Below are 17,897 nucleotides of genomic sequence, written 5' to 3'. Positions count from 1 at the left end.
TAGTGTCCTCAAACCTGCCCCTATTCTGCTGGCAGGCACACAGTGTTTCGGCATGCGCACACACGACCACGCATGGCGGCACACACACACACCATGTCGACACACTAGCGATGTAGCTCCAGCAGCACGTTCCGCGGCTACGAGGGCGCGCTCAAGACTGCGCGGGGCTGGATTAGAGTACTTGCGTAGATGGCTCCAGGAGTACGTGAGAGGCAGAGCGGCGATAAGAGCATCTCCAGCCGTTCGGCCCCTCAAGGGCTTGAAATAGAGCTTCTTGGGGGTTAACTGGCGATATTTTCGGCGTGGGGGTGGGGGGGCTCTGGTTCCCAGCCGCCCCTCAAGTTTGCCCCCAACCGCCGAGTTCTAACTCAAATTCGGAACAAATTCAGCCCAAATTCGGCACAGTTCAGGACAAATTCAACGAAAACTAATTTTTATCACATAATTCATCACAGAAATCAATACAGATCAAATAGTTCAACGAAGCAAGCTCATAATTCGAACACAAATTAAAACACATCTTTTGGCATTGCCCTTGAGCCTCCATAGGTGCTCCACCAAATCGTGCTGCAGTTCTTGATGCACCTGTGGGTCTCGGATCTCCTGACGCATATTGAGGAAGGCAGCCCATGCTGCCAGTACCTGGTGATTAATAGTTGCAAGAGGACCCTCCATGAAATATGGTTCAGTGTCAAACACTGGCTCTTCCCGCTCGCTCTCAATGATCATGTCGTGCAAGATGACACATCAATTCATCACCTCCCACATCTAAGATTTCGACCAGGTCAGAGCGGGGTACCGGACAACAACAAATCAAGATTGGAGCACACCAAATGCCCGCTCGACATCCTTCCTGCAAGCCTCGTGACACTTAGGAAAGTAGGAGTTCTTGCCTCCTGGCACAAGATTTGAGATAGTCTTCACAAATGTGGACCATCTTGGATAGATGCCATCTGCTAGGTAGTATCCCTTATTGTAGTGGCGCCCATTGACCTCGAAGTTCACCGGAGGAGTATGACCTTAAACAAGCTTGGCAAACACATTCAAGCACAGCAGTACGTTGATGTCATTGTGAGTTCCTGGCATACCAAAGAAGGAGTGACAAATCCAGAGGTCCTGTGTAGCTACTACCTCAAGTACCACACTACAAGCTCCTTTGACGCCTTTGTACATCCCTTGCCAAGCAAATGGACAGTTTTTCCATGTCAATGCATGCAGTCGATGCTTCCAAGCATCCCAAGAAATCCTCTTGCAGCATTCTGTGTTAGGATCCGAGCAGTGTCTTCAACATTGGGTGATCGCAAGTATTGTGGTCCAAACACTTCCACCACCGCCCTGCAGAACTTGTACAAACACTCAATGGTGGTGGACTCGGCCATGCGTCCATAGTCTTCCTGCATATCACTGGGAGCTCCGTATGCAAGCATCCTCATAGCCGTCGTGCACTTCTGGAGTGAGGAGAATCCAACTGTGCGAGTGCAATCCTTCTTGCAAATGAAATAGCTGTCGAAATCCCGGATGACATTCATAATATTCAGGAAGAGCTTCTGGCTCATCCGATAATAGCGCCGAAATACTTTCTCGCCGTGCAGTTGAGCGTCGGTGAAGTAGTCGGCGTAGAGCAAGCAATAGCCCTCCATTCGATGCCTCTGCTTGCTCTTGTGGTGGCCCGACACCGAGCCACCTTGTTGCGGCTTTGCATTGTTCACGAACATGCCAGCTAGAGCGGCGAGGATCATGAGGTGCTCTTCGTCATTGGTGTCGGCCTCGGCTTCCTCCTCCATCAGAGCTGCGAACGCCTCCTCATCATCGGAGTCCATCGCCGAACAGGCAAATCGCCGAACAACTCACGGGCGTGGTGGGTGGGCAGCCACTGGTATCCCCGCTTGCGTGGTCGGAGTCCTGGAAAGCTCGCCCAGGAGCGGGTTGGAGGCTGTCACGGTGAAACCCTCTCTTTCTAGTGGGGGAATGGCCTTTCTAGGGGCGGAGCAGCGGCTGTAGGCAGGTGGGTGGTGCCGGGATTAGCATGACGGCGAAAGGGGAAGTGGCGTCCTACCTGTTGGGGATCGTAGCAGAAATTTAAAATTTTCTACGTATCACCAAGATCAATCTATGGAGTCATCTAGCAATGAGAGAGAGGGGAGTGCATCTACATACCCTTGAAGATCGCGCGCGGAAGCGTTCAAGAGAACGGGGTTGATGGAGTCGTACTCGTCGTGATCCAAATCACCGATGATCCTAGCGCCGAACGGACGGCACCTCCGCGTTCAACACACGTACGGAGCGGGGACGTCTCCTCCTTCTTGATCCAGCAAGGAGGGAGGAGAAGTTGATGGAGATCCAGCAGCACGACGGCGTGGTGGTGGAAGTAGCGGGATCCCGGCAGGGCTTCGCCAAGCGCAAGCGGGGAGGAAGAGGTGTCACGGGAGGGAGGGAGGCGCCAGGGCTTGGGGTGCTGCTCCCATGCGCCTCCCCACTATATATAGGGGTGGAGGGGGCTGGTATCTTGCCCTCCAAGTCCATTTGGGCGTTGGCAAAGGTGGGGGAAAGAAATCCCATCATTTCCCTTCCCCACCGATTGTTATCCCCCTTTTTAGGGATCTTGATCTTATCCCTTCGGGATATGATCTTATTCCTTCTAAGGTGGGATCTTGGTGCGCCTTAACCAGGGGTGTGGGGCCTTGCCCCCACTACCCACGTTCATGTGGGTCCCCCCATGCAGGTGGGCCCCACTCCGGAACCTTCTAGAACCTTCCTGGTACAATACCGAAAAATCCCGAACATTTTCCGATGGCCAAAATAGGACTTCCCATATATAAATCTTTACCTCCAGACCATTCCGGAACTCCTTGTGACGTCCGGGATCTCATCTGGGACTCTGAACAACTTTTGGTTAACCGCATACTAATATCTCTACAACTCTAGCGTCACCGAACCTTAAGTGTGTAGACCCTACGGGTTCGGGAGACATGCAGACATGACCGAGACGACTCTCCGGTCAATAACCAACAGCGGGATCTCGATACCCATGTTGGCTCCCACATGTTCCATGATGATCTCATCGGATGAACCACGATGTCGAGGATTCAATCAATCCCGTATACAATTCCCTTTGTCAATCGGTACGTTACTTGCCCGAGATTCGATCGTCGGTATCCCAATACCTTGTTCAATCTCGTTACCGGCAAGTCACTTTACTCGTACCGTAATGCATGATCCCGTGACCAAACACTTGGTCACATTGAGCTCATTATGATGATGCATTACCGAGTGGGCCCAGAGATACCACAGTTGGGGAACGTAGTAATTTCAAAAAAATTCCTACGCACACGCAAGATCATGGTGATGCGTAGCAACGAGAGGGGAGAGTGTTGTCCACGTACCCTCGTAGACCGACAGCGGAAGCGTTATCACAACGCGGTTGATGTGGTCGTACGTCTTCACGATCCGACCGATCAAGTACCGAACGCACGGCACCTCCGAGTTCTACACACGTTCAGCTCGATGACGTCCCTCGAACTCCGATCCAGCCGAGTGTTGAGGGAGAGTTTCATCAGCACGACGGCGTGGTGACGATGATGATGTTCCACCGACGCAGGGCTTCGCCTAAGCTCCGCGACGGTATTATCGAGGTGTAATCTGGTGGAGGGGGGCACCGCACACGGCTAAAATATCGTATATCAAGTGTGTTCTTAGGTGCCCCCCTGCCCCCGTATATAAAGGAGCAAGGGAGGAGGAGGCCGGCCCTAGGAGGGGGCGCACCAAGTGTGGAGTCCTACTAGGACTCCCTAGTCCTAGTAGGATTCCACCTCCCATATGGAATAGGAAAAGAGGAAGGGAAAAAGAGAAGGAAGGAAGGGGGCGCCCCCCTTCCCTAGTCCAATTCGGACCAGACCAAGGGGAGGGGTGTGGCCACCCTTAGGCCCTTTTCCTTCTTTCCCGTATGGCCCAATAAGGCCCAATACGTATTCCCGTATCTCTCCGGTACTCCGAAAAATACCCGAATCACTCGGAACCTTTCCGAAGTCCGAATATAGTCGTCCAATATATCGATCTTTACGTCTCGGCCATTTCGAGACTCCTCGTCATGTCGCCGATCTCATCCCGGACTCCAAACGCCTTCGGTACATCAAAACTCAATAAAACTGTCATCGTAACGTTAAGCGTGCGGACCCTACGGGTTCGAGAACTATGTAGACATGACCGAGACACGTCTCCGGTCAATAACCAATAGCGGGACCTGGATGCCCATATTGGCTCCCACATATTCTACGAAGATCTTTATCGGTCAGACCGCATAACAACATACGATGTTCCCTTTGTCACCGGTATGTTACTTGCCCGAGATTTGATCGTCGGTATCTCGATACCTAGTTCAATCTCGTTACCGGCAAGTCTCTTTACTCGTTCCGTAACACATCATCCCGCAACTAACTCATTAGTCACAATGCTTGCAAGGCTTATAGTGATGTGCATTACCGAGTGGGCCCAGAGATACCTCTCCGACAATTGGAGTGACAAATCCTAATCTCGAAATACGCCAACCCAACAAGTACCTTTGGAGACACCTGTAGAGCACCTTTATAATCACCCATTTACGTTGTGACGTTTGGTAGCACACAAAGTGTTCCTCCGGTAAACGGGAGTTGCATAATCTCATAGTCATAGGAACATGTATAAGTCATGAAGAAAGCAATAGCAACATACTAAACGATCGAGTGCTAAGCTAACGGAATGGGTCAAGTCAATCACGTTATTCTCCTAATGAGGTGATCCCGTTAATCAAATGACAACTCATGTCTATGGCTAGGAAACATAACCATCTTTGATTAATGAGCTAGTCAAGTAGAGGCATACTAGTGACACTCTGTTTGTCTATGTATTCACACATGTATTATGTTTCCGGTTAATACAATTCTAGCATGAATAATAAACATTTATCATGATATAAGGAAATATATAATACTTTATTATTGCCTCTAGGGCATATTTCCTTCAGTCTCCCACTTGCACTAGAGTCAATAATCTAGTTCACATCGCCATGTGATTTAACATCAATAATTCACATCACCATGTGATTAAGACCCATAGTTCACATCTCTATGTGACCAACACTCAAAGGGTTTACTAGAGTCAATAATCTAGTTCACATCGCTATGTGATTAACACCCGAAGAGTACTAAGGTGTGATCATGTTTTGATTGTGAGATAATTTTAGTCAACGGGTCTGTCACATTCAGATCCGTAAGTATTTTTGCAAATTTCTATGTCTACAATGCTCTGCACGGAGCTACTCTAGCTAATTGCTCCCACTTTCAATATGTATCTAGACCGAGACTTAGAGTCATCTAGATTTAGTGTCAAAACTTGCATCGACGTAACCCTTTACGACGAACCTTTTTGTCACTTCCATAATCGAGAAACATTTCCTTATTCCACTAAGGATAATTTTGACCGCTGTCCAGTGATCTACTCCTAGATCACTATTGTACTCCCTTGCCAAAATCAGTGTAGGGTATACAATATATTTGGTACACAGCATGGCATACTTTATAGAACCTATGGCCAAGGCATAGGGAATGATTTTCATTCTCTTTCTATCTTCTGCCGTGGTCGGGCTTTGAGTCTTACTCAATTTCATACCTTGTAACACAGGCAAGAACTCTTTCTTTGACTGTTGTATTTTGAACTACTTCAAAATCTTGTTAAGGTATGTACTCATTGAAAAAACTTATCAAGCGTCTTGATCTATCTCTATAGATCTTGATGCTCAATATGTAAGCAGCTTCACCGAGGTCTTTCTTTGAAAAACTCCTTTCAAACACTCCTTTATGCTTTGCAGAATAATTCTACATTATTTCCGATATGTCATTCACATATACTTATCAGAAATGCTGTAGTGCTCCCACTCACTTTCTTGTAAATACAGGCTTCACCGCAAGTCTGTATAAAACTATATCCTTTGATCAACTTATCAAAGTGTATATTCCAACTCCGAGATGCTTGCACCAGTCCATAGATGGATCGCTGGAGCTTGCATATTTTGTTAGCACTTTTAGGATTGACAAAACCTCCTGGTTGCATCATATACAACTCTTCTTTAATAAATCCATTAAGGAATGCAGTTTTTGTTTATCCATTTGCCATATTTCATAAAATGCGGCAATTGCTAACATGATTCGGACAGACATAAGCATAGATACGAGTGAGAAACTCTCATCGTAGTCAACACTTTGAACTTGTCGAAAACCTTTTGCGACAATTCTAGCTTTGTAGATAGTAACACTACTATCAGCGTCCGTCTTCCTCTTGACGATCCATTTATTCTCAATTGCTTGCCGATCATCGGGCAAGTCAACCAAAGTCCATACTTTGTTCTCATACATGGATCTCATCTCAGATTTCATGGTTTCAAGCCATTTTGCGGAATTTGGGCTCACCATCGCTTCTTCATAGTTCGTAGGTTTGTCATGGTCTAGTAACATAACCTCCAGAACAGGATTACCGTACCACTCTGGTGCGGATCTTACTCTGGTTTACCTACGAGGTTTGGTAGTAACTTGATCTGAAGTTACATGATCATCATCATTAACTTCCTCACTAATTGGTGTAGGAGTCACAGGAACAGATTTCTGTGATGAACTACTTTCCAATAAGGGAGCAGGTACAGTTACCTCATCAAGTTCTACTTTCCTCCCACTCACTTCTTTCGAGAGAAACTCCTTCTCTAGAAAGGATCCATACTAAGCAACGAATGTCTTGCCTTCGGATCTGTGATAGAAGGTCTACCCAACTGTCTCCTTTGGGTATCCTATGAAGACACATTTCTCCTATTTGGGTTTGAGCTTATCAGAATGAAAAAATTTCACATAAGCATCGCAATCCCAAACTTCAAGAAACGACAACTTTGGTTTCTTGCCAAACCACAATTCATAAGGCGTCGTCTCAACGGATTTTGATGGTGCCCTATTTAACGTGAATGCAGCTGTCTCTAATGCATAACCCCAAAACGATAGTGGTAGATCGGTAAGGGACATCATATATAGCACCATATCTAATAAAGTACGGTTACGATGTTTGGACACACCATTACACTGTGGTGTTCTAGGTGGCGTGAGTAGTGAAACAATTTCACATTGTTTTAACTGAAGGCCGAACTCGTAACTCAAATACTCTTCTCCACGATCAGATCGTAGAAACTTTATTTTCTTGTTACGATGATTTTCCGCTTCACTCTGAAATTATATGAACTTTTCAAATGTTTCGGACTTCTGTTTCATTAAGTAGATATACCCATATCTGCTCAAATCATCTGTGAAGGTCAGAAAATAATGATACCTGCTACGAGCCTCAATACTCATCGGACCACATACATCTGTATGTATGATTTCCAACAAATCTGTTGCTCTCTCCATAGTTCCGGAGAACGGCGTTTTAGTCATCTTGCCCATGAGGCACGGTTCGCAAGCATCAAGTGATTCATAATCAATTGATTCCAAAATCCCATCAGTATGGAGTTTCTTCATGCGCTTTACACCAATATGACCTAAACGGCAGTGCCACAAATAAGTTGCACTATCATTATTAACTTTGCATCTTTTGGCTTCAATATTATGAATATGTGTATCACTACGATCGAGATCCAACAAACCATTTTCGTTGGTGTGTATGACCATAGAAGGTTTTTTATTCATGTAAACAAAACAACAATTGTTCTCTAACTTAAATGAATAACCGTATTGCAATAAACATGATCAAATCATATTCATGCTCAACGTAAGCACCAAATAACACTTATTTAGTTTCAACACTAATCCCGAAAGTACAGGGAGTGTGCGATGATGATCATATCAATCTTGGAACTACTTCCAACACACATCGTCACCTCGCCTTTTACTAGTCTCTATTTATACTGCAACTCCCGTTTCGAGTTACTACTCTTTAGCAACTGAACCAGTATCAATTACCGAGGGGTTGCTATAAACACTAGTAAAGTACACATCAATAATCTGTATATCAAATATACCTTTGTTCACTTTTACTAGTCTCTGTTTATTCTGCAACTCCCGTTTCGAGTTACTACTCTTAGCAACTGAACCAGTATCAATTATCGAGGGGTTGCTATAAACACTAGTAAAGTACACATCAATAATCTGTATATCAAATATACCTTTGTTCACTTTGCCATCCTTCTTATCCACCAAATAGTTGGGGTAGTTCCGCTTCCAGTGACCAGTCCCTTTGCGGTAGAAGCACTTAGTCTCAGGCTTAGGTACAGACTTTGGGCTTCTTCACTTGAGTAGCAACTTGCTTGCCGTTCTTTTTGAAGTTCCCCTTCTTCCCTTTGCCCTTTTCTTGAAACTAGTGGTCTCGTCAACCATCAACACTTGATGTTTTTCTTGATTTCTACCTTCGTCGATTTCAGCATCACGAAGAGCTCGGGAATTACTTTCGTCATCCCTTGCATACTATAGTTCATCACGAAGTTCTACTAACTTGGTGATGGTGACTAGAGAATTCTGTCAATCACTATTTTATCTGGAAGATAAACTCCCACTTGATTCAAGCGATTGTAGTACCCAGACAATCTGAGCACATGCTCACTAGTTGAGCGATTCTCCTCCATCTTTTAGCTATAGAACTTGTTGGAGACTTCATATCTCTCAACTCGGGTATTTGCTTGAAATATTAACTTCAACTCCTGGAACATCTTATATGGTCCATGACGTTTAAAAACGTCTTTGAAGTCCCGATTCTAAGCCGTTAAGCATGGTGCACTAAACTATCAAGTAGTCATCATATTGAGCTAGCCAAACGTTCATAACGTCTGCCTCACTCTTGCAATAGGTCTGTCACCTAGCGGTGCATTAAGGACATAATTCTTCTATGCAGCAATGAGGATAATCCTCAGATCACGGATCCAATCCGCATCTTTGCTACTAATATTTTTCAACATAATTTTTCTCTAGGAACATATCAAAAATAAACACAGGGAAGCAACAACGCGAGCTATTGATCTACAACATAATTTGCAAAATACTATCAGGACTAAGTTCATGATAAATTTAAGTTCAATTAATCATATTACTTAAGAACTCCCACTTAGATAGACATCCCTCTAATCATCTAAGTGATTACGTGATCCAAAGCAACTAAACCATGTCCGATTAACACGTGAGATGGAGTAGTTTCAATGGTGAACATCACTATGTTGATCATATCTACTATATGATTCACGCTCGACCTTTCGGTCTCCGTGTTCCGAGGCCATATCTGTATATGCTAGGCTCGTCAAGTTTAACCTGAGTATTCCGCGTGTGCAACTGTTTTGCACCCGTTGTATTTGAACGTAGAGCCTATCACACCCGATTAACACGTGGTGTCTCAGCACGAAGAACTTTTGCAACGGTGCATACTCAGGGAGAACACTTTTATCTTGAAATTTTAGTGAGAGATTATCTTATAATGCTACCGTCAATCAAAGCAAGATAAGATGCATAAAGGATTAACATCACATGCAATCAATATAAGTGATATGATATGGCCATCATCATCTTGTGCTTGTGATCTCCATCCCCGAAGCACCGTGCTCGTGATCTCCATCTCCGAAGCACCGTCATGATCACCATCGTCACCGGCGCGACACCTTGATCTCCATCGTAGCATCGTTGTCGTCTCGCCAACTTATTGCTTTTACGACTATCGCTACCGCTTAGTGATAAAGTAAAATTATTACATGGCGATTGCATCTCATACAATAAAGCGACAACCATATGGCTCTTGCCAGTTGCCGATAACTCGGTTACAAAACATGATCATCTCATACAACACATTATATCACATCATGTCTTGACCATATCACATCACAACATGCCCTGCAAAAACAAGTTAGACGTCCTCTACTTTGTTGTTGCATATTTTACGTGGCTGCTACGGGCTTAGCAAGAACCGTTCTTACCTACGCATCAAAACCACAACGATAGTTTGTCAAGTTGGTGCTGTTTTAACCTTCGCAAGGACCGGCGTAGCCACACTCGGTTCAACTAAAGTGAGAGAGACAGACACCCGCCAGTCACCTTTAAGCAACGAGTGCTCCGAACGGTGAAACCAGTCTCGCGTAAGCGTACGCGTAATGTCGGTCCGGGCCGCTTCATCTCACAATACCGCTGAACCAAAGTATTACATGCTGGTAAGCAGTATGACTTATATCGCCCACAACTCACTTGTGTTCTACTCGTGCATAGCATCAACGCATAAAACCAGGCTCGGATGCCACTGTTGGGGAACGTAGTAATTTCAAAAAATTTCCTACGCACACGCAAGATCATGGTGATGCATACCAACGAGAGGGGAGAGTGTTGTCCACGTACCCTCGTAGACCGACAGCGGAAGCGTTATCACAACGCGGTTGATGTAGTCGTACGTCTTCATGATCCGACCGATCAAGTACCGAACGCACGGCACCTCCGAGTTCTACACACGTTCAGCTCGATGACGTCCCTCGAACTCCGATCCAGCCGAGTTTTGAGGGAGAGTTTCGTCAGCACGACGGCGTGGTGACGATGATGATGTTCCACCGACGCAGGGCTTCGCCTAAGCTCCGCGACGGTATTATCGAGGTGTAATCTGGTGGAGGGGGGCACCGCACACGGCTAAAATATCGTATATCAAGTGTGTTCTTAGGTGCCCCCCTGCCCCCATATATAAAGGAGCAAGGGAGGAGGAGGCCGGCCCTAGGAGGGGGCGCACCAAGTGTGGAGTCCTACTAGGACTCCCTAGTCCTAGTAGGATTCCACCTCCCATATGGAATAGGAAAAGAGGAAGGGAAAAAGAGAAGGAAGGAAGGGGGCGCCCCCCTTCCCTAGTCCAATTCGGACCAGACCAAGGGGAGGGGTGCGGCCACCCTTGAGGCCCTTTTCCTTCTTTCCCGTATGGCCCAATAAGGCCCAATACGTATTCCCGTAACTCTCCGGTACTCCGAAAAATACCCGAATCACTCGGAACCTTTCCGAAGTCCGAATATAGTCGTCCAATATATCGATCTTTACGTCTCGACCATTTCGAGAGTCCTCGTCATGTCGCCGATCTCATCCGGGACTCCAAACTCCTTCGGTACATCAAAACTCAATAAAACTGTCATCGTAACGTTAAGCGTGCGGACCCTACGGGTTCGAGAACTATGTAGACATGACCGAGACACGTCTCCGGTCAATAACCAATAGCGGGACCTGGATGCCCATATTGGCTCCCACATATTCTACGAAGATCTTTATCGGTCAGACCGCATAACAACATACGTTGTTCCCTTTGTCACCGGTATGTTACTTGCCCGAGATTTGATCGTCGGTATCTCGATACCTAGTTCAATCTCGTTACCGGCAAGTCTCTTTACTCGTTCCGTAACACATCATCCCGCAACTAACTCATTAGTCACAATGCTTGCAAGGCTTATAGTGATGTGCATTACCGAGTGGGCCCAGAGATACCTCTCCGACAATTGGAGTGACAAATCCTAATCTCGAAATACGCCAACCCAACAAGTACCTTTGGAGACACCTGTAGAGCACCTTTATAATCACCCATTTACGTTGTGATGTTTGGTAGCACACAAAGTGTTCCTCCGATAAACGGGAGTTGCATAATCTCATAGTCATAGGAACATGTATAAGTCATGAAGAAAGCAATAGCAATATACTAAACGATCAAGTGCTAAGCTAACGGAATGGGTCAAGTCAATCACGTTATTCTCCTAATGAGGTGATCCCGTTAATCAAATGACAACTCATGTCTATGGCTAGGAAACATAACCATCTTTTATTAACGAGCTAGTCAAGTAGAGGCATACTAGTGACACTCTGTTTGTCTATGTATTCACACATGTATTATGTTTCCGGTTAATACAATTCTAGCATGAATAATAAACATTTATCATGATATAAGGAAATATATAATACTTTATTATTGCCTCTAGGGCATATTTCCTTCAACCACTCCGTCATACGGAGTGACAAATCCCTGTCTCGATTCATGCCAACCCAACAGACACTTTCGGAGATACCCGTAGTGCACCTTTATAGCCACCTAGTTACGTTGTGACGTTTGGCACACCCAAAGCACTCCTATGGTATCCGGGAGTTGCACAATCTCATGGTCTAAGGAAATGATACTTGACATTTGGAAAAGCTCTAGCAAACGAACTACACGATCTTGTGCTATGCTTAGGATTGGGTCTTGTCCATCAAATCATTCTCCTAATGATGTGATCCCGTTATCAATGACATCCAATGTCCATAGTCAGGAAACCATGACTATCTGTTGATCAACGAGCTAGTCAACTAGAGGCTCACTAGGGACATGTTGTGGTCTATGTATTCACACATGTATTACGATTTCCGGATAACACAATTATAACATGAACAATAGACAATTATCATGAACAAGGAAATATAATAATAACCATTTTATTATTGCCTCTAGGGCATATTTCCAACAGTCTCCCACTTGCACTAGAGTCAATAATCTAGTTACATTGTGATGAATCGAACACCCATAGAGTTCTGGTGTTGATCATGTTTTGCTCTAGGGAGAGGTTTAGTCAACGGATCTGGTACATTCAGGTCCGTATATACTTTACAAATATCTATGTCTCCATTTTGAACATTTTCACGAATGGAGTTGAAGTGACGCTTGATATGCCTGGTCTGCCTGTGAAACCTGGGCTCCTTGGCAAGGGCAATAGCTCCAGTGTTGTCACAGAAGAGAGTCATCGGGCCCGACGCATTGGGAATAACTCCTAGGTCGGTAATGAACTCCTTCACCCAGATTGCTTCTTGTGCTGCCTCTAAGGCCGCCATGTATTCCGCTTCACATGTAGATCCCGCCACAACGCTTTGCTTGCAACTGCACCAGCTTACTGCCCCACCATTCAAAATATACACGTATCCGGTTTGTGACTTAGAGTCATCCAGATCTGTGTCGAAACTAGCATCGACGTAACCCTTTACGACGAGCTCTTCGTCACCTCCATAAACGAGAAACATATCCTTAGTCCTCTTCAGGTACTTCAGGATATTCTTGACCGCTGTCCAGTGTTCCATGCCGGGATTACTTTGGTACCTTCCTACCAAACTTACGGCAAGGTTTACATCAGGTCTGGTACACAGCATGGCATACATAATAGACCCTATGGCCGAGGCATAGGGGACGACACTCATCTTTTCTCTATCTTCTGCCGTGGTCGGGCATTGAGCCGTGCTCAATTGCACACCTTGCAATACAGGCAAGAACCCCTTCTTGGACTGATCCATATTGAACTTCTTCAATATCTTGTCAAGGTACGTACTTTGTGAAAGACCAATGAGGCGTCTTGATCTATCTCTATAGATCTTGATGCCTAATATATAAGCAGCTTCTCCAAGGTCCTTCATTGAAAAACACTTGTTCAAGTAGGCCTTTATGGTCCCAAGAATTCTATATTATTTCCCATCAACAGTATGTCATCCACATATAATATGAGAAATGCTACAGAGCTCCCACTCACTTTCTTGTAAACACAGGCTTCTCCATAAGTCTGTGTAAACCCAAACGCTTTGATCATCTCATCAAATCGAATGTTCCAACTCCGAGATGCTTGCACCAGCCCATAGATGGAGCGCTGGAGCTTGCATACCTTGTTAGTATTCTTAGGATCGACAAAACCTTCTGGCTGCATCATATACAATTCTTCCTTAAGAAAGCCGTTAAGGAATGCCGTTTTAACGTCCATTTGCCATATCTCATAATCATAGTATGCGGCAATTGCTAACATGATTCGGACGGACTTCAGCTTCGCTACGGGTGAGAAAGTCTCATCGTAGTCAACCCCTTGAACTTGTCGATAACCCTTAGCGACAAGTCGAGCTTTATAGATGGTAACATTACCATCCGCGTCCGTCTTCTTCTTAAAGATCCATTTGTTTTCTATCGCTCGCCGATCATCGGGCAAGTCTGTCAAAGTCCACACTTTGTTTTCATACATGGATCCTATCTCGGATTGCATGGCTTCAAGCCATTTGTTGGAATCTGGGCCCGCCATTGCTTCTTCATAGTTCGAAGGTTCACCGTTGTCTAACAACATGATTTCCAGGACAGGGTTGCCATACCGCTCTGGTGTGGAACGTGTCCTCGTGGACCTACGAAGTTCAGTAGTAACTTGATCCGAAGTACCTTGATCATCATCATTAGCTTCCTCTCTAGTCAGTGCAGGCACCACAGGAACATCTTCCTGAGCTGCGCTACTTTCCGGTTCAAGAGGTAGTACTTCATCAAGTTCCACTTTCCTCCCACTTACTTCTTTCGAGAGAAACTCTTTCTCCAGAAAGGACCCGTTCTTGGCAACAAAGATCTTGCCTTCGGATCTAAGGTAGAAGGTATACCCAATGGTTTCCTTAGGGTATCCTATGAAGACGCATTTTTCCGACTTGGGTTCGAGCTTTTCAGGTCGAAGTTTCTTGACATAAGCATCGCACCCCCAAACTTTTAAAAACGAAAGCTTAGGTTTCTTCCCAAACCATAATTCATACGGTGTCGTCTCAACGGATTTCGACGGAGCCCTATTTAAAGTGAATGCGGCGGTCTCTAAAGCATAGCCCCAAAATGAGAGCGGTAGATCGGTAAGAGACATCATAGATCGCACCATATCCAATAGAGTGCGATTACGACGTTCGGACACACCATTTCGCTGAGGTGTTCCAGGCGGTGTAAGTTGTGAAACTATTCCACATTTCCTTAAGTGTGTGCCAAATTCGTGACTCAAATATTCCCCTCCATGATCTGATCGTAAGAACTTTATTTTCCTGTCACGTTGATTCTCAACCTCACTCTGAAATTCCTTGAACTTTTCAAAGGTCTCAGACTTGTGTTTCATTAGGTAGACATACCCATATCTACTCAAGTCATCAGTGAGAGTGAGAACATAACGATAGCCACCGCGAGCCTCAACACTCATTGGACCGCACACATCAGTATGTATGATTTCCAATAAGTTGGTTGCTCGCTCGATTGTTCCGGAGTACGGAGTCTTGGTCATCTTACCCATGAGGCATGGTTCGCACGTGTCAAATGATTCGTAATCAAGAGACTCTAAAAGTCCATCAGCATGGAGCTTCTTCATGCGCTTGACACCAATGTGACCAAGACGGCAGTGCCACAAGTATGTGGGACTATCATTATCAACCTTACATCTTTTGGTACTCACACTATGAATATGTGTAACACTACGTTTGAGATTCATTAAGAATAAACCATTAACCAGCGGGGCATGACCATAAAACATATCTCTCATATAAATAGAACAACCATTATTCTCGGATTTAAATGAGTAGCCATCTCGAATTAAACGAGATCCTGATACAATGTTCATGCTCAAAGCTGGCACTAAATAACAATTATTGAGGTTTAAAACTAATCCCGTAGGTAAATGTAGAGGTAGCGTGCCGACGGCGATCACATCGACCTTGGAACCATTCCCGACGCGCATCGTCACCTCGTCCTTTGCCAGTCTCCGTTTATTCCGCAGCTCCTGCTTTGAGTTACAAATATGAGCAACCGCACCGGTATCAAATACCCAGGAGCTACTACGAGTGCTGGTAAGGTACACATCAATAACATGTATATCTTATATACCTTTGGTGTTGCCGGCCTTCTTGTCCGCTAAGTACTTGGGGCAGTTCCGCTTCCAGTGACCACTTCCCTTGCAATAAAATCACTCAGTCTCAGGCTTGGGTCCATTCTTTGGCTTCTTCCCGGCAACTGGCTTACCAGGCGCGGCAACTCCCTTGCCGTCCTTCTTGAAGTTCTTCTCACCCTTGCCTTTCTTGAACTTAGTGGTTTTATTCACCATCAACACTTGATGTTCCTTTTTGATCTCCACCTCCGCTGATTTCAGCATTGAATATACCTCAGGAATGGTCTTTTCCATCCCCTGCATATTGAAGTTCATCACAAAGCTCTTGTAGCTCGGTGGAAGCGACTGAAGGATTCTGTCAATGACCGCGTCATCCGGGAGATTAACTCCCAGCTGAGTCAAGCGGTTGTGTAACCCAGACATTTTGAGTATGTGCTCACTGACAGAACTATTTTCCTCCATCTTACAACTAAAGAACTTGTCGGAGACTTCATATCTCTCGACCCGGGCATGAGCTTGGAAAACCATTTTTAGCTCTTCGAACATCTCATATGCTCCGTGTTGCTCAAAACGCTTTTGGAGCCCCGGTTCTAAGCTGTAAAGCATGCCGCACTGAACGAGGGAGTAATCATCAGCATGCTGCTGCCAAGCGTTCATAACTTCTTGGTTCTCTGGGATGGGTGGTCACCTAGCGGTGCTTCTAGGACATAATCTTTCTTGGCAGCTATGAGGATGATCCTCAGGTTCCGGACCCAGTCCGTATAGTTGCTGCCATCATCTTTCAGCTTGGTTTTCTCTAGGAACGCATTGAAGTTGAGGGCAACATTAGCGTGGGCCATTTGATCTACAAGACATATTGTAAAGATTTTAGACTAAGTTCATGATAATTAAGTTCATCTAATCAAATTATTCAATGAACTCCCACTCAGATAGACATCCCTCTAGTCATCTAAGTGAAACATGATCCGAGTCAACTAGGCCGTGTCCGATCATCACGTGAGACGGACTAGTCAACATCGGTGAACATCTTCATGTTGATCGTATCTTCTATATGACTCATGCTCGACCTTTCGGTCTTCCGTGTTCCGAGGCCATGTCTAAGTGTATTGCATGTGTAAATCTGGCTTACACCCATTGTATTCGAACGTTAGAATCTATCACACCCGATCATCACGTGGTGCTTCGAAATAACGAACCTTCGCAACGGTGCACAGTTAGGAGGAACACTTTCTTGAAATTATTGTGAGGGATCATCTTATTTATGCTACCGTCTTTTTAAGCAAATAAGATGTAAAACATGATAAACATCACATGCAATCAAATAGTGACATGATATGGCCAGTATCATATTGCTCCTTTGATCTCCATCTTCGGGGCGCCATGATCATCTTCGTCACCGGCATGACACCATGATCTCCATCATCATGATCTCCATCATCGTGTCTTCATGAAGTTGTCACGCCAACGATTACTTCTACTTCTATGGCTAACGTGTTTAGCAATAAAGTAAAGTAATTTACATGGCGTTATTCAATGACACACAGGTCATACAAAAAATAAAGACAACTCCTATGGCTCCTACCGGTTGTCATACTCATCGACATGCAAGTCGTGATTCCTATTACAAGAACATGATTAATCTCATACATCACATATATTTCATTCATCACATCCTTTTGGCCATATCACATCACAAGGCATATGCTGCAAAAACAAGTTAGACGTCCTCTAATTGTTGTTGCATGTTTTTACGTGGCTTCTATAGGTTTCTAGCAAGAACGTTTCTTACCTACGTAAAACCACAACGTGATATGCCAACTTCTATTTACCCTTCATAAGGACCCTTTTCATCGAATCCGATTCGACTAAAGTGGGAGAGACAGACACTCGCTAGCCACCTTATGCAACTAGTGCATGTCAGTCGGTGGAACCTGTCTCACGTAAGCGTACGTGTAAGGTCGGTCCGGGCCGCTTCATCCCACGATGCCGCCGAAACAAGATAAGAATAGTAGTGGCAAGAAAATTGACAACATCTACGCCCACAACAAGTTTGTGTTCTACTCGTGCATAGAAACTACGCATAGACCTAGCTCATGATGCCACTGTTGGGGATCGTAGCAGAAATTTAAAATTTTCTACGTATCACCAAGATCAATCTATGGAGTCATCTAGCAACGAGAGAGAGGGGAGTGCATCTACATACCCTTATAGATCGCGCGCGGAAGCGTTCAAG

At 45.0% G+C, this 17,897-nt stretch overlaps 1 protein-coding gene across 1 annotated transcript; it reads right to left on the bottom strand.

Annotated features, from left to right (window-relative positions):
* Positions 1–1,205: 1,205 nt before the first annotated feature.
* LOC141040886 (uncharacterized) lies at positions 1,206–1,820 on the bottom strand. The gene has a single exon (XM_073507002.1). The coding sequence runs from the start codon at positions 1,818–1,820 to the stop codon at positions 1,206–1,208; it is 615 nt and encodes a 204-aa protein (XP_073363103.1).
* Between the last annotated feature and the right edge of the window lie 16,077 nt (positions 1,821–17,897).

Source organism: Aegilops tauschii, chromosome 2 (genome assembly GCF_002575655.3).
Source record: "Aegilops tauschii subsp. strangulata cultivar AL8/78 chromosome 2, Aet v6.0, whole genome shotgun sequence".
NCBI classification, from domain to species: Eukaryota; Viridiplantae; Streptophyta; class Magnoliopsida; order Poales; family Poaceae; genus Aegilops; species Aegilops tauschii.
The sequence above is the reverse complement of the archived record's forward strand: the minus strand, read 5'-3'. Positions and strand labels throughout refer to the sequence as shown.